This window comes from Taeniopygia guttata, chromosome 2, assembly GCF_048771995.1.
Source record: "Taeniopygia guttata chromosome 2, bTaeGut7.mat, whole genome shotgun sequence".
Classification (NCBI taxonomy): Eukaryota; Metazoa; Chordata; class Aves; order Passeriformes; family Estrildidae; genus Taeniopygia; species Taeniopygia guttata.
In genome coordinates, this window is record NC_133026.1 from 86,087,193 (window position 1) to 86,105,692 (window position 18,500).

General features: G+C 37.5%; 1 protein-coding gene across 1 annotated transcript in view; it reads left to right on the top strand.

Moving 5' to 3' along the window:
• Nucleotides 1-17,188, top strand: part of INO80C (INO80 complex subunit C) — a 30,237-nt gene extending 13,049 nt beyond the window's left edge. The window contains 4 exon segments of the mRNA XM_002187000.7: nucleotides 7,181-7,291; nucleotides 10,203-10,314; nucleotides 12,032-12,099; nucleotides 16,464-17,188. Coding sequence (XP_002187036.7) covers nucleotides 7,181-7,291; nucleotides 10,203-10,314; nucleotides 12,032-12,099; nucleotides 16,464-16,595 — 423 coding nt within the window. The 3' untranslated portion in view covers nucleotides 16,596-17,188.
• Nucleotides 17,189-18,500: the final 1,312 nt, after the last annotated feature.

An 18,500-nucleotide genomic window follows, 5' to 3' on the forward strand; every position in this document is an offset into this window, starting at 1 on the left:
TTGGAATTGTAAACTATTATTATAATAGTCCAACAATCTAATTTCAAACTTTGTGTTGTTACGTTTGTTTTTAATAACCCTCTTTCAGCTTTCTTTATAAATGAAAACAGCAGTATTATTTGAGGACAATGTCACAATTTAAGCAAAAATATTTTTGTTGTCAGGCCTTTGGGATATCTACTTGTGATGTCAGTGGAAGCAGAAACCTATACCAGGACCTTTGTCTTTTAAGACAAGTTGACTGTGATGAAACCCACTGACTTAGATGGATTTACTCCCAATTTAAACTATATACACAAATGACTTGCCAACTTGCAACTCAAGTTGCTGCTTGAAATCGAAGACAGTGATCTGCACTGTACTTAATAGCTGGACAGTACTCAGGATTTCAGGGTTTTTAAAGTAAATTCAGTTTTTCAGTGACCTGTGGAACAGAATTTGCTGTGAATGTGCAAGATTAGGGGTTTCATTTTTTCCCTTCTTGGCATTTGAACATTTTCAAGCTGAACTGTTTTTTGTCCTATACCCAAAATAAGGTAGGACCTTCTGTGAAGGGAGAACGTTCCTGAAATACTACCATGTACCTGAATGCTGAGAGAGAAAAGGATGGGGAAGTTGCACTGGGCTTCATTTTAGTGAGCGGAAAGGAAGAGGGAAAAAGTTTTTCCTGCTGAATCCAAGAACTAGTAAAATGCAACCAGATGAGGAAGACATGTTTATACGTCTTACTGAAAAGGCCTTTCCAGGAAACCCTTCTGTTACAGACGTGGATAGAGTTAATCATGTTCTAAACAGTGCTGTTTTGTCAGCCCTGCATTGTTACTGAGTCTTCAGTAAGTTTGCTTTCAGAAATTTAGCATGGTTATAATGTTGGCAACGAGAAATTTTTAACCATCATTTTAACTTGAGCTTAAACACATCTAATTCTGACACCTTTCTCAGTGAATTATTCCCAGCAATGTAAAAAGCTGCATTTTTGTCTGCCAGAGGGTACGTGTTCAAGTTTTAATGGCCCCTGTCATGTCATCATGCAAAGTTAAATGATTTAAATATTCAGAATGTGCAAGAGCCTGGGCCAGCCTTGTTATAGTGAGAGCTAATATATTAATCAAACAGCTTAATATATGTTCCAGTATGAGCAGTATTAGCTGGCACTCCGTTAAATAGCTGACATTCAGGATCTACTCCCAATTTTAAAAAGCCTGCTCATATCATTGCTGCTGTCATCTAGTGACATTCGTGCTCTGTTTCCACATGGCATTCTCACTCACTGTAATTGTCTGCTAGTGAAAATACAGGTATTATCCATTGATTTTCTAAATTACCATTTTCTTCCCTGGCTGCATGCCACAGCTCTTGTAATCATATTACAGAACTTACACACAACTAAAAGCCAAGTAAGTTGGTACAAGTTGGGTATTGCTGCTTAGGAAGTAACCTACTACAGGAATAATTAGACATGCACCTTTAATGAAGCTGAGTTAAAACAACATAGTGATTATGAAAATCAGCTGCCAAAAGAAAGTAAAAGTAATTTAAACTATTTCTTGAATTTCACATAGAAAGGTTGAAGACAAGTGGGTTCCTCAGTAAACTGGGTTTTTGGGGCCAGACCCCTCTAATTATTTCTTTTTCAATGGTGACATGCAACACTCTCATCATCACTATAAGACAAAGCCAGCATTTCAGACATACTGAATGCAGAAACAAAACCAGACCAGAATCCCACATGTGCAGTCACCTTCATTTACAATTCCTCTACTCAATATATTGTCAAAACTAACAAATTAATGGTTTGCAGAAAACAGAATCAATGTTTTCAGTATTTGTTTTGCATCCTTAAATTAGAAACTCCCTTTCCAGTTCTCATAGAATTTATTTATGTATATAAGTTTTGATTTTCACAAATCAAACACACTGTTCAGTTACCTTCTGGTTTTAAATTTTGTTTTAGCCTGTAAAACTGTTAACACCTTAGTGAAACTGGCCACTGATGATCATAGTATACCTTCAGTGATGTGCAAATCCATTTTTTTTGTAAGCCATGACATGTGTGGTATGCAGTGACAGGATGCCAGAAATGCACGTATTTACGTCTTGACTTTATAGTTCATATTTTCATGGGTTTTTAATACATAGTAAAATCCTGTTAGTTTAAAATAATTTTAAAATGTTACAGAATGTAATCTGAAAGTAAATAGGTAAGAAATTTTGCTTCAGTATATATCAGCTCTTCTGATATATACTGATGTTGTGCAGTTTTAATCCTTGCTGGGGGAAATAAAAAAAAAAAAAAAAAAAGAAATTATGAGTGGAACAAGCACTTTCATAGTAAGCTAATTTCACCTGGTATTTAGTGTCATTGTAGACACCCATCCCAAATCCCACAAAGCTGATTCCACCTGGAAGTAGCCAAAACAAAGAAATCAGCTTCCATGATCTACAAGTTTTGCTTGTCCTCTCTAAATAAAACCAGACAGATGGCTCAGTCTTTGGAAATCATGTGCAAACATCTGCGGTAGGGAATTTGGAACACAATATATATATAAAAAATTAAAAGATCTACCAAAACCTAATACTGAAAGTAGTATGTAAGTAGTATGTGAATAGGCAGCCTCCCAGTGTGTTTCCTCCCAATGTAGACAGTATATACAGCAGGGTCCAAGCTAGGCTCATTCCTGAGGTTTGGCTTTACTCTAAAGAAACCAGTGTAAAGGTAGCAAAGCTTAGGTCAGGTCTCTTCCCCAGATTTGGCTGCTCATAAAACAAACTTATTAGGACCTCCAAATGTTTGCTGCAGGTTTTCAGTCTCTCAAATTTCTGCTACCAAGTCCTCTGCCATCTTCCTCCCTTGGGCAATTGTCACCCAGTCCTAGGACATAACAGGGAGGACACTGTCCTACCCAGCAGGGATGCTGTGAATACTCTCTAGATGGTCTTGTGAAAAGAACTGCAAAATAAAAGCTCATCCCCTCACTATTTCTCTCGTTTATCCCAGGAAGGATAGAGGTTGCCAACTTGCCATACTGTGGTTGTAGTTAAAATTCAGCTGAAGCACATAAACACGACTTTACAGAGGGAATAAAATTGCACAAGTGCTCCTGTAAGAAGTATTTGACCTGCTGCCTATGACTTTTAATACATGCCATTCCAGTCAAGGTTGTTCAGTGCCTGGGGATACTGGGAGGAGGAGGAGAAGAACAGAGGGGGGTAACATGAGAAGTGGCAATGTGGACTTCAGTGGGGATTAATAGCCACAGTAAGAGGTGGTGGGAGAGGATGAATTACTGATAGTTGCTGATGACATAGCTGCAGTCTTTACTGCAGTATTTTTATCCTTCTTTGAGATAAAACTAGCATAAGCATGTTCAGCTGTACTGACATCACATCTTCATTTTTCCATGCAGGTGTACCCTGTAAACCTAAAGCCACTCCAGAATCTTTGTTGCTATGATCTTCAACAGACTATGGAGAAAAACATACTACTTAGTGACTAATGTAGCACAAATTCCCTGTAGCCCTAGTTACATAAACTACCATTTAAAAGACACAATTTAGTTATAAAGTGCATGTTAAAAGCTGCTCTCTCCTTGAAGTGTATATTGAATTTCCCATAAAGATTGTTTACAAGATCAGTTAAAAATAAACTTTAAATAAGCTTTTGAGCATTTCAGCCCTTGGTTGCACCTTCTTTTTAGCCCCACAGCAAAGCATGTGGGATTATCCCAGGAGTCTAAGGTTGAGGGAGTTAGCTAAGAGAGTGGCTCAGTAGGGAAAATGTTCTGGGGATGGGCTGTGGACTGGGCAGGAAGGGGAAGCTGCCCCACACGTGACTGGGGGTTACTGCACACATTGTTGAGCTGAGCGTGTTCCCTGGTGACAGACACTTCCTCACTGTGCTCACAACACCACCGTCACTTCACAGGACTACAGAGGGCATTTGAATTCTTCCTGTTTGTTTGTCCCAATGCATGACAGTGAAGAATGAACTGTCTTCCAATCTAAACGACCAAGAGAACAAGCACATTTGGGAGAGATTGTTTCAACTGATATTAAAAGTTAAATATTACCCTTACTGTTCAGTAATTGTTTACTGAGGAATCTCTTTTCAGGCTGTAAATAATGGCTTGTATTATCACTGTATTATTCACTTTCAGGAGACATATGTTTTGCAGAACAAAGGTAGATCCATATCCCCTGCCTTTAAAAAACTTTCAGAAAATGAACCTGAAAAATTACATGAAGTTTCCTATGCTTTAAATCCTGACGTTTAAAACATGGACCAGAGAGATTTGTAGATTTTAGAGGCACTTGCAGTTTGTGGCTATAAACCTGCAAAGAATATCAGCTGAGACTTCTGCAGGCTGTATGGGAAGTGCTTTTCAAAGCTCTGTACTGCCGGAGTTCATGCCTCTGTGCAATAGCACATTATTCGGGAAGCAGTGCTTCTGCTCAATTCTTTAATGTTTTTCCAGAAAGAGAAGCACATTAGCTGAGTGTCTCTCTGTCATGGTCCCATTGCTGAAAATCAGAGTTTTCGTACAAGCAGTGCTGAGTGAGGGAACTGGCATGCCTCTACAGTATGTCTTTATCCCAGTTCCCAGCATTTAACTGGAATCATAATACTCAGTCTTATTTGCTTCACAGTCTGTCATAGGGCTCTGAAATCATGGTATCAGCTTCATGCCTCAGTGATACAAAAACTGCTTTACAGCCCTGTACCCTTTGCCTTGGACAGGAAACTGCTGCTCTCAAATTGCCCATGACAGATCCCAGAAACTACTGTTGACATTATGTCTCACTGGCACTGGAAGATGACTTGGGTGATCCATCATTGAACCTGGTGCCTTGATGGGCAACAAACCCAAAAAGCAGTAGTTGCTGCTCTAGATCCTCCTGCCCCTGTCACCATGCAAGAGATATTGGCACCAACAAAATCAACATCTGTCCTGTAATGAGAACTAGCCTGACTCTTAGCAGCTCTAAGACCTGAAATCCCTTAGGAGTTGGTACGGAAAAGAAATTACATGTAGTATTTACATTCAAGAATTGTTCTGCCAGGAACAATTCCTTACTTTCCTTCCCACTGCACCAGCAAAATTAGTACTGAATCCACACAGAAAAAAACATTGAAGACAGTGAGGGTAGTATGTAAGTATATCCAGCTGCAAAAAATTACAGACTATATGTATAAGGAAGTTTCTTCCCCTTTACTATTTAAGTATTTTTATTTGCTGAGTCTCAAAGTACTAGTTACTAGTTTTGAGATATTGTTGAAATACTACTCAAAGCCTGTTTCACAGAAACCAGAATACTTAGGAGAAGATCAGTGAAGGGGCAAAAGTGATAAAGTAATTATCTGTAGAACTGGGTTTAAAACCAACCAGATGGTACCAAAGAAAAGGCAAGAATGCTTTGAAGAATAAATCTCAGTGCTGATTCTCCTACTTAGGAGAATTTACACTGATAATGAGCAGTATCAGAGATAATGAATTCATGAAAAATAATCTTGTATCTCAAGCCTTGTCTTTTTCAAAGCTGACTAATGTTTGCTGCTGAAATCTGAAGTGCTGGAAGCATGCATGTACAATAATATACTTTGAAACCTAGGAACTCAGTGTATAAAGCCACTTTACTCAGGATTGATTAAGATATTTTCTCTGCTCACTGCCACATAATGTACATGTTTCTAAATATCCATCTGCATTTGTTCTGTTTCTCTGACAGTCACTGCGTTTTAATGTTTTCTGTCCTCAATGGAAGAATCAAGTTTAAGCTACAGGCTTCAGTGTTGCTTCTGCTGATGTTATTATTGCCTTATCTCCTGTAATATGAACTTACAGATGACTGTGTTGTTTTGAAAACAGGTTATTTCTATTCATATTTTTATTTTAGTAAGGCACTAGAAACATTGCTTTTTTACTTTATACTTCCAATATTTAAGACCTGTCTTTGCTGTGTTGAAAACAGGCACTGTAGAATGACTGAAGTATTTCCCCTAAGAAGAGTTCAACTTGCCTAGTTCTTAATCCTGTAATTACTTTTGCATGTAATAAGAGTAAAAACACTTCCCTTGTAGTCACATGGAGAAAGATATGCTGAATCATGGCCTTTGCTATATAACCCAGTTTGTAGAGGTACTCCAATAAGCCACAAATAATAGCAGTCCTTTTTTTCATACTTAAATGAGTATTGCATCAACACAAAAGGTTTTTACAGGAAAACACTTTTTTACCCTAAGTATTATCTTTCTAAACAAAACATGAAAGAACATTTTAACCATCTGCTCAGTAAATACGGACTTAGCTTTTAGCCAAGCTTTTACTCCAATTAAAAAAAAAAAAAATCGAGGTATGAATTCCTATTGACTGAATTACCAAACTCAGTGGCAAAATTTGCACTGACTTTGGGGTAGATGAGGATTTCAAAGAAATACTTATGTGTGTAGCATGGGCTAGTTCTGGTAATGTGGAGCCTTATAGGTCACTAACAAATTTTTAAAAACGCATAAACTCAGCCATGCAGAATTATCAGAAATTGCTTAGACTGCCACACAACTTTTTTAGCTTTCCAGTCACACACATCTTTTCTGACTGCTCTTCCTGCTAAATTAATAAACAAACCATAAAGAAAACCTAGAAAACACTAACTAGCACCCATGTAGATGTTGTGAAACTTGCATGTAAAAATAATATATAATAAAATACGTTTTCTCAGTTCTCACTCAAACACAGCTCACACCAAGGATGAGGAATAAAATGATTAATCAGTTTTTCTTTAGAAAGTTGATGAAAAACCTTTTTATAAATTTTATATATTCCTGTTAATACTTTATACAGAACATTCTAAAACAGTGTACATTTCTGCTGTTTTGGGTTGTACATGCTGTCTTGCACTTTATAAAGTAAGATGGGGTGGCTTTTTTTAATACTGCAATAAATGCTATGTAGTCTTTACTCAGTGGGCTTTGGCCACTCTATTCCCCTCCTCCCTTTTGTGTGTCAGTTGTAAATTGATTGAGAAATACTCTGTTTCACGCTTCCCCACTCTTGGCATACAACATCTTTAGATTCAAAAGAGATAGGAAAGCTAAAAAGGCAACAGGTAGTACAACAGATGCCTCTGTCTCCAGTTAAACTTGCTCAGAGTAACAACCAGTAAGACTGTATTTTTTATGCAGGGTGCAGGTGGAGAGGCTGTGAGTGAAAATAAATTTCCGAACACAGACTCCAGCACAGGATCAGTGGAAACTACTGCCAAGCCGTTACCATTTAAAGACCCAAACTTCATTGTGAGTATATTATTTTAAAATTTTGAAATTTCAAGCTTTTCCTGTAAAAGACTTACTAAGATTGTATTTAACCAAGTTCCTAGTGTAAATATTAAGAAGCACAAAGGTTAATAGCCAAATAAAAGGTTGACACTTTTTAAGAAATTCACCTCAATCCATGTAACACCACGGTCTTAACTGCATACTGTATTATGTCATGAAAATAGCACTGGTCCAGAGGCAGTATTGTTCTATTAAATTCTGGAACAGAGTGAGGAAACCTGTTAGGTGCAGGTAGGTGTGGAAGTTTTATGATATGGTGTCTCAAAAACTACCACAGCTAGAGAGGAACAATTAAGACTATGAATGTATGAATCCCATGTTCCAGTTCCTAGTCAAGGCAGGCTGCAAAGCAGTTTGAGCTAGAAATTAGCCAGAGAGTCATTAGCAAATGGCATTTTGCTCCTCTTCTGGTCCCTGAAACTCTTAACAGATTTATGGTGTCTTCTTCCAATCATGGCTAGATTTAGAAGCAAAATGCTCTGTGCTCCTTAGAAGTCTGGCCTGCCAGCATTCAGTCATGTAAACACTGACAGCTGATGAAATGCAGGCTTCTAACATTCTGAGGGTTAAACTAGGAGAGAAGGTGAAGAAGATTAAATTAGTAATGCTGAGTTTGTTTTTGTTATCTTTTTATCTTGCTGTGCCAAGACCAACTCATTGGCACACTGTACAAAAGCTTTCTAGACAAGCAAACCTCTCAGACTGCTGGTCCTAAGCCAGTACTTAGAAAGCAGGATTTTATCCCAGATTTCACTCTGCATGAACAAGATACAATATCCCATAGCACACAATGAGTACTTGGGCAATGCACAGCTCACTAAGCACAGGTTTGGCAGGGGGTATGAAGTTAATCTCTGACATGTGAGTTGCTCTACATCAGCTTTGCAGACAACTTCAGTCATGAGAGGGGCATTCAAACGACCGTATACTTTGCTCACTAATCCTCCAGCAACCACCAGCATCTTTGAGAAATGAGGCTTATTGCAAAAGCTCCTTTTGTGCCCAGAGGCATCCAATGTAGCTTCCACATATGATTTAAATATCTATGAAGCCCTGAGCTGATCCTTCAGTTCTTAGAGGGATGTCACTATTTCCAAAGAGGCAATACTAATATCTGCATGCTTGAAATAATAATGAATGTACAGGATCTTTGGCAACTGCTGCAGAAATAATAGGCAGTTATATTAAAAACCATGAAATTGTCCCCTCCAATACAGTAACTAATTTGAGAAGAAATGCATTGAGTGTTAATCAGCATTTCATTGGTATGACCTGATTGTAACAATTTGGATGGATTTTTGCATCTTTCCAGCCTAATTTGCCTTAAAAAGAAGAAAATAAATCAAATAGTGTCTATCTCTCATATGTATGGCCAAGTTTGAACCAGTAGCTCACTGCAGAGGATAGACTTAAGAGAAGAGAAGGAGGAAGAAATTACCTTTTCTTAAGCTTTCCGACTGGAATCCACATCCTTTGGCAATGGATGAGGTTCTAACACTAGTGTAGAGCAATAGCTGCTGCAGAGCAGGAGCTCCACTTGTCTTAGCTCCAGTTTTCTCTGAACTTTGATTCATATGTGCTTGGCAGTTGTTGCCTTTTCATGGTAGGTATGTGAGGTGATGCTCAGCCCCATTTTAGGAGGCATAAGTTCATATAAAAACAGGTTGGTTTTGAGACTACTGAACAAAAAATCATTATTCAGTGATTTGGGGGAAAATTCATGCAATGAATTTGAATTAATAGTGTGGAAGTACATGTAGTTTCGTCTCATGCTGTAGCAGTCTCTATTATGCAATGATCTTTAGATGACTAAGGCGTTACCCTAAGAGCAAATATTTGCTTGTGCCTTTTAAATCAGATATCCATCACCAAAACCCAGTATATCATCAGCTCATGAGCATCTTTTCTGAATATATCTTACGTATACAAAATAAAGCTTTCTCATTGAATTCTTCCTCCTGTCATCCTCATTAATTTAACTGGTTAACTTATAAGTATTCAAAGCAGAAGTGTGTTTACGGAACTTCACTGAGTTTCAATGAGACTCATGGGGCAAGTAGTAATTATTAACAGAAATAGCAACTTCTCAATTGTAAGAACATTTTCTTTTTCTGAAGTTAAGCCATAAATCTGTGTCCTTTGATCATTTAGAAGTAGTACATACAGTATGTTGTGCAGCTTCTGTCTCTGGAGGGACATAAATAAATTACTCTGTAGCAATCGCATTTGATAACTGCAACTGCCATTATAGTACCTGTGGCAAGCCTTCCATTAGTGTTCCTTTCAAAATGCAAAATTGTCTTGGCAGCCAACATTCTATTTATTATTCTTTTCCTATTACTCTGTCTCCTAGTCTTTGAAAGAAAAATAAAATTTCCAGAAAGTTTCTCATAGTATTCATTACAGTTTGCAAGATCAGTTGTGTTTTCTGCAGTCATGGATAATTTGTAAAAGAGCTGCACCTGTAATGTGCCATAAAAAGGAGAAAGAAAATTTAGCTGTATAATCACAATTTTAGAAACAACTTCATAGTAATAACTTCTAATATGATAGGAAGTACATACAGAATCCTGTAATCTCAGGCTAAGCCTAACCACATTGATTTTCTATTCCATGTAAAAAACAGATTTTACTTTCCTTCAGTTAATCAGAAACATAGAAGCTTTGACACAGTCCAAAAAGCTTTGTTTTTGCTTGCAGCCAAGATTAAAGTGTACAGTATAGTAGCCTGCTGATGAAATAAGTGAGAATAACAAATGGTTCACGACAAGATGAGACATATCAGAAAGACTATGAAATAGAAGTGTCATGCTCTGAAATAGTATTCTTTATTTATTTTTTTCTCTAAACACCATATTTTTAATTCTAGCACTCCGGCATTGGTGGAGCAGCAGCTGGCAAGAAGAACAGAACATGGAAGAACCTAAAACAAATTCTTGCTTCTGAAAGGGCATTGCCATGGCAACTAAATGATCCTAGCTGTAAGCTTCTTAGATGCTTTGCATGTATTTATAAATAATAGAATCCACACAAATAACTTTCTTTAAAACTAAGCTAAATTATTTCATCAATGCATGCAGTATCCTGCTTGAACAGGGTCCAGTAGTACATTTAAGATTTCTCCAATCACACTCGTCAGCCCTAAGTGGAAAAAGGAGGAAGCAAATAATTTGTAGTATTATGGCAAAGTTCAAATACATTTTTGAGGAGAGTTTTATAAGAAAAAAATATTTATTCAAACCAAGTCAAAAGCCCTTATTCCCATGAGGTTTTTGTCACCTTTTTACTGGTTAGGCGCCTCCTCCTCTGTGTACAGTCCAGAGGTCTTTTGGTGGGTGACCGCTGCTTGATTAGCTATATTTGAGCACTTTTCAAATAGTTTCTGCTAAGCCACATACCTGCAGTAGCTTAGGCCTCAGCCCAAGCTTCCTATCCAGCTCCTTATCCTAGATTCTTGGAAGATTTAAATCCTACATCCTCCCTTTAGTGCAGCACAGCTGAAACTACACTATTAGCAGTGCTGATTAGCAGTCCTAGCTGGTTACATCCACGGGAGCAGAGTTACAGCAGTGGTCTTAATCTAGATACTTTTCAAGTCTGCTTGTAAAGTAGGATACTACTGAGTGTAGCTGCCGGCAGAATGCAATCCTCAGATTTTATTTAGGCAAGTGGAGGCATTTCAGAACTGAGCATATGGATACACTTTTTGTCAGACTTGGTGCTTTATCCAAAAATAGCTTGCCATTTTTTGAAGTATTTTAGATGCAACTGTTACAGAAAAATGCAGACTACTGTGTGTTCCTGGCCATTGTAACTGACAATCTGCTGATGTTGCTATTTACTATGCTCTGTTTGCAATCAGAAATTTACAGGATTTTTTATAAGAAGGAAGAAAAAGAAATTCAGTTTCATATTAAAACCAGCTATCTGTGGCATTAGGTCTTTTGAATTATGAGATGATGGGTTAGAAATCTGATATGGATGGAGTGTTTGAATTGAACATAGCATCTGAATGAATTGCAAGGGAGATCAGGAAAGAGGAAAGAAATCATTCAGGTACAAGAAATTTTTGAAAACATCCAAAACTGAGGATTTAACTACTTAAGCATAGCAACTGTATCTTAAAAAATGTTTATGAATGATAATTGCTATCTAAAGGGCACCAAAGAACAGCAATTTCCAACCCTCAGTTTAAACATTCAGACAATTTTCTAGGTCATTGACTGGGCTTAAAGTGGTACATGCTTAAAGATTTAACTGATTTAAAAGATTACTTTGCTTTTCTGGATTATAGTATTTCAGAGCTGCAATCTTGAGCAATGTTTCACAGTCTTAGCATACAGTATGCATTTGATAATGGCTATTCTTTGCACATGACTGACTGCAAGGGAATTCATTAAGATTTGGAAGAAATGGACGCATTTCAAATGTCTCTGTCATTTTCCTTTTGGGGAGGGTGTTTCTGTTTGCTAAACTCTATTAATAGGTGAGCAGGGTTAGGCTGTGATTTACATGCTAACAGGCTAAATGTTTTTAGAGGTAATTCTACTTCATATTTCTTTGTCTTAGTGTTGCTAGTTAATAAAGACCTCACAGAGCAGGTTTATGTTATAGAACATATATATATATATATATATATATATATATATATATATATATATAATGAGACACTGAATTTATGCCTTTCTTTCTCTCTAGATTTTAATATTGATGCTCCTCCTTCTTTTAAACCTGCTAAGAAATATTCAGATATCTCAGGACTTCCGGTAAGTATGTTTTTTTCCCTTAAAACTGACATTTCATCTTCCACAATGAAATACTGCTGGTGCCTTCTTTTGTAAAAGGTGTATATGCTGAAATTCCTATTCAGACTTGGGCTTAATAATTATCCATTGATTTAGGGCCAAACCCCAAATATTTGTCACTACATCACAAAATCCTTACATTGTTAATAGATGTCAGGACAGACTAAATACCTTGTCCTGCCAAGTAACTCCTATGACACCTCTTTCTCACCTGTAGAATCTACATTGGTGCCCATAATTTCTAATTCTTAAGATAGCTGCAGGGAAAGCTGGTAGTCCACGGTCTCCATTACTGTTGGCTTTGCCAAGGTATACCCACACTGACTGAACCTTTCCATGCTGTTTGCCTGGATATGTATTTATTTCATTCTATCTTGTAGAGGAAGTTTTAAAAAGATGGCTCAGCAATTTTCAGTAATGAGATTAGGCAAAATTTTATTGTCTTCTTTACCACCAAGTTTAAAAAAAAAAATAAACCCTTGTTATCATTGCTCTCAAACTTTTCTCAAACAAATCAGCCTGAAACAGATACTTGGCATAGACTGTTGAGAATTTCAAATACCCCTGTGCTTCAGAGCTAGAAGTTGGAGTTTGGCAGATGTATAGTCTGTGTGTTACAGATGGGCTCTTTTAAGTATTTTTTTTAAAGAAAGAGGAGAAAGGAAAAAAAAAAAAACAAACAAACTACATTTGACTGAGATATGGTTTGCACTTGCTCCAGAAAGTCTTGGTAGTTACCATTTGGTGCCTGAATTCCCCAAAAATTCTGTTGGCACAAAACAGGAGTAAAGTCATTGAATTGTGCCCAACAAAAATTTTGTATCTTCTGTTGAAACTGTTCCTATGTTACATGAATAATTTTACTTACAACAAATCAGGTATTAATAACAGCATAGCTTTTCACTTTTTGCCTTCAAATGCCTGTGCTTTATTTTGCAGAAGTCTGTGCATTTCTTAAAATTGAAATGAATGGGAATGTTGTATTTTGGAAAAAAAAACGTGCTTAAGTAATGGTTACACTGAATAGGTACAATAATGAAAACTTTGTAATATCAAAGAGCCTTGCACAGAATTTCTGTGTCACTTCCCTCAGTTTAAACTGTTTCTCACCCAAAGGACATTAGCACACCTTCACAGGCTTGATATCACCTCCTGGAGATGTCCTTAAAGGTACATGTTTGTTACGCTGATGTAGGTTAGCATACCAGCCTGCATTCAGTGAACTAAATTAGGGAAAAACTCCTTATTAGGACAGAAAATGCATGAGCACTTAACTAAGGGCTGCCTCATAGGGGATATTTAGTGTAAGACATCAAAGAATAGCTATAGCTCCAACTGTAATTCTGCACATCCTAGCATTTGATCTTGATTTGGTAGCATATATTTTCTTAGACTTTATTTTGTAAGTAATACATTTAAATGAGGCACCTAGGAGGTGGCATGTGTCCAGCCTGTGCCTCTGAATGTTGTTTGGAAAGGGAGTGAGTTGCTCAGATAAAGGCTGGTAACCCTTGGTGTTCAAGAGGGAGTGGAAAAGCAAATCTCCCTCACAGATGAACTGGCAGACACCAAATGGAAAAGAATGCTCACAAACCCAGGGAAGATAATCCCCTCCAGCCAGGCAGACTCCTGCCCCATCTCCAAGGAACCAGATAATGCTTTCCAGCATTAACCTTTGGTGTATTTCAAAACAAGTCAGTCGTTACACCTATAGTGAGCTGATGATGCAGGGTATAGATGAGAGTGGAGATCACATCCCTACCAGTTTAAGGTCAGTTATCCCAGTTCTTCAGCTTTTCTTTACCAGCAGCTCTTTTCCATCAGTGGTTTATGTACTATAACTATTCTAGCTTTGTATAGATACTCTCTATACAAATCCATTCAATACTGCTTTTGTTTTCTTTTCTTCTCATTCCACTTTTTTTTTCCTCGATTTTCCATCCTCTAATTGCATTGTGAGTCATGTTTCCTATTTTACCTGGCCTGCAAGGTTTCTCCAGACTATGATAAAATTACCACATTTAAAAAAACCCTTTTTTATTAAAATAGCTGAGACTGTGTGTCCTTTAAATTGCTAGGCTAGAAATGTTTCATAAGAAGCACTAAATAAGCTTTCAAGATCATGTCCTAGTAGGAGCTTATGTGGGACAATAGAATATTGTAGAAATGTAATATTAGAGAAATGTCCCTGTATTTTCTGAGTAAAATATAAAAGCATTTGTGTAAGAATATATTTTCTGTGGGAATGCTGGATTCCCCTTGTGGGGGAAAAAGAACTCCTTAGCATTACCCATTTAGAGAAGAATTAAATTGTCTACTAGGTACAAAAAGAGAAGTGTATTAAAACATTCTCATTCAGCATACTTGCTCTTATATTAGATGCCACAATTAAATTCTACTGATCCCCTTCTCCTTCTGTGTGTAGCACAAATGGAATTAAATTTACCAATGGTCTCAGCAGAGCAGCCAATTTATATTTGTAAGGCAGCCTAGAATTCTAAAGCTATTATATACTGTATTGACACTGCAAAATAAACCTATTCTTTCCAAATTTGCAAAATGAGTATTTAGGTATTTTAACATTCAAAACAGAGTAATTTATTGTAAAGCAGATTTAAAAAAACACCCCAAACCTTCAAATGTTTATATTTCTTTTCCTTTTCTGAAAATGGATCAGACCTGTTACTATAGAAACAGATTGAGATACCCAGTTTATTGTATTTTAAGAGCATGTCTCCATGGCCTTTGACTTAATTTTTAAACATGACAGAGTTTTTTCTTTGCAAATTAATCTTAATTTAATATTCTAATCTCTAATTATTGCTAGAGTACTGGTAAAGTTTGTTTTTAAGCTGAAGCCATGGCATGAATGGCTGGTTACGATACATTAGTGTCTGCAAATAGTACAGTCCAATACATAATACCAGAACAGTCAAGAGGTGCCATAATATTATACATAATACCAGAACAGTCAAGAGCTGCCATAATATTTTTAACCTAGATTGGTGCACAATACAACTTGCAGATAATGCTTGGTTACTCTATCACAGAATTATGCACATTTGAAAAGCAATCTAATTGCTTAGCTTTTTCTTACATGAGGCCAGATGTAAAGAGTGAAATAAAAGTAAATTTATACCTGCTGTATAAATTTATACCTCTTAATGTTCTAACTTTGCCATTTGTTTGAAACTTAATTGATGGTTTGAACTGTTAGCTGACTGCATTTAATTAACCTGGCAGCATTTCTTTGTAAAGAAAACAAAGCTACAAATATCACTAAATTTTCTAAGTCATATGAAACTAAATGATTGGCTGGATTGTTACCATGGTCAACAGGTGCTTTCCAACATAAAAGTGTAGAGAGCTCTGCACTGTAAGCAATTCTTCCTGGCCCTTCCTATTTTTAGTATCAATGTCTTGAGGGATCTCAATTGCCCGTGCCTTGCAGCCTGCCACCATCTCGTGCTAAAGAAAAGCACAGAAGACACTTTCAGAGTCTTGACAGGCACTTGGTACTCCAGTGCCGAAGAGGCAGGGATTGTCCTGGAGGCTGAGCGTGGAGAAGCAATGCCCTGATGCCTGCCTTCTCCCAGTACAGCTTCCTGGCCTACCCCTGAGCTCAGCCATGCTCCAGGTTTCTATAGCAAAAAGGAAGGGGAGAGGATAGAAGGAAACTGGCACAGCTCCCAGGCACCCAGGGTCCAAATATAGCCGAGGATACAAGCGTAGCCCAGGGTGACTGGCCAGGCTGCTATCCTGAAAGCAGACATCTGGAGCAAACCACAATGCTGGGTTCAAATCTCTTATCAGTGCAGTCACAGAACCATAAGCTGAGACTCCCTATCTTTAACAACCACTTTAAAGTAAATTAAAAGCTAAGTTGTATGCAGTAAGAGAAAGGCAGTCCAAAGCTATCAGAGCACCCATAATTCAGCCTCTTTGTGGGTAATTTATTGGCAACAGCTTGACTCTTTGGAGAGCTGCCTTGAGAGAGACTGCACAAGGCACGGAGTTGCTAGGGTGAGTTTAGAGGGTTGAGGAATTTCTTTTGCTCTGTGTTTTAGAGGAAGCTTACTTCAGCCCTCTGTTATGTTTAATGCATTTCTAATCTGATTTTTAGGAGGTCTGTTAGCTTCTCATAAGTTCTCACATGAGGAAAAAGAAAAAAAGACAGACTTGTGGCTGCACACAAGTAGAACAGCAGTGCTATAAACTAGGAAGAGAAACTCACTGCTTTGTGGTCTTGTAATTAAGATACTTCTTTTACTATTATGGTTAGAAATTTTATTTGAATCGTATCTCTACCATTGTTTCTTTTTCAGGCAAATTACACAGATCCACAGAGCAAGCTAAGATTTAGTACTATCGAAGAATTTGCCTATATTCGGATGCTCCCTTCAGATGTGGTTACAGGATACCTGGCTCTAAGGAAAGCAACAAGTATTGTTTCCTGAACAGACTAAATATACTTGTGTATTGCTTGTGAACAGTGCTCATTTGGAGTATCATAATGGAAACTGGCTGTGGGACTGAGATTCTTTAAAACTATCCATGGATTTATACATCTGGAAGTAGTTGATGATACATGCATTTGAAGAACATATGGATTTAATTTTCACAAATGCTGATATTTGTTAGTTTGCCAATTTGTTAGCAATTTAGTCTGGTGAACAGAATAACTTAGACCGTAAGGATGTGTATCTGTACTATAAAGTTTCATGTACTATAATTTATATTAATTGCTGGAAAGACAGGATTTCATCTCCACCCTGTATCCTGGCTCAGAAGAAACTGTCATTTCATTTAAGGAAAAGGTAACAAGATATCCAAATGTATAAACCTGCCTTACCAGATGTGCTTGCCGCTTGGCTATGAAGTTTGTAAAATGAAGCTAAAATCTGTAAAATGAAGCTAAAATACCCAGCAAGTGCTGCTGTTGTGATGACTTTTCAGGGTTCTGTGGCACTGTGGAAATGAAGATACAAATGTTTGTATATAATTAACTGCCACCATAAATAAAGTTGGGCTCAAACTTGCTTGTAAAATACATTGCTTGTTACATGTTCATCTGTGAACATGTGTAACAGGATCCAGTCAAATCACTGTGTAACTCTTAATCATAACACTTTGCAGTTTTTGAGTGCTTCATTTCGCAGCCTAAATATTCTTCTACCTTTCCTAGTGATTACAGTATTAGTATTAATTAGTATGAAGAAAGTACTAATTTCCCAGTCTTTAAAAAAAATGGTAAGAAGCAGGAGTTCCACTCTCCAGTGGCATTCTGAGACCCAGATGGCCTTCAGCAAGGCAAGACCTTCTACATTAGAAGACTGTATTTAGCACCATGAGGCACCAAAAGAATAACTTGACAGCAACAGAACATTGTCATACTTTAGAAGAAGGAGACTTAAAGAGAGTTTGGACTCTTGCTGGCGGAATGGCTGACAGATACATGCCAACACACCAGCATAAGAATGACCATGACTTCCTGAAATTAAGTCTAGAGGCAAAGGGGCATAGGGTTTTCTGCCCATTCTTTCTTTCTGTCCTCTTTCTTATGACAAGCGACTGTCTTCCCACTTCAGAGCCTTCGTCCCAGCCTGAAACTCTTGCTAGGTTGTAATCTGGACTCCAAGTTCAGGCTCAGCTGTTCCTAGACCCCAGTTACACAGCCTGCACTCCCACACTCCATCAACAGCCCTGTAGTGGTGGCACTAGACCATAGCGGCTGCTACACAAGTTACCGCTTGCTGTGGGAATGCTCTTTTCCCATGTGCAAAACTGCCCAGTGGAACACTTGTGCCATAATTAGTCCTGGACTATCCCAGGTCATTGGGGAGGTGAGGTGCCGATCAGCAGACAGCACTCCTGACTCAGCAAACTCCACCATGGACATCAGGATGTGTGCAAGGCACACCCTTCTCTGCCTGCACAAGCAGCACACAGTGGTGACTATTCACTGGCTAAGCTGTGTTTTGAATGCATATTTCTATAGACATGATAATAATTAAGATCATTTTTTCTGATTGAAAGAATAAATATGCAGAGTGTTATTAATGCTAGTTTAATTTCAATTCTAAAACAGGAAAAACAATAATGGGATACATTGTTTAATGAAAGTTAGTGAGACTCAGGAATTCCTCAATCTTTGTGATCTAATATTGCCAAAAACAAATTCTATAAATCTTTGACATGCTTACAATAGATCCTTCAAAGCCCTAGATATCTGATAATGCTACAACTGTATCGCAGTAAAAAAAAGAATAAGACAGGATATCTCTCTGCATGCCAATGAGCATCCAAGCCACATTCTCTTTGCATTGAGTTTTATAATGGATATTTTAAACTTACATTACATA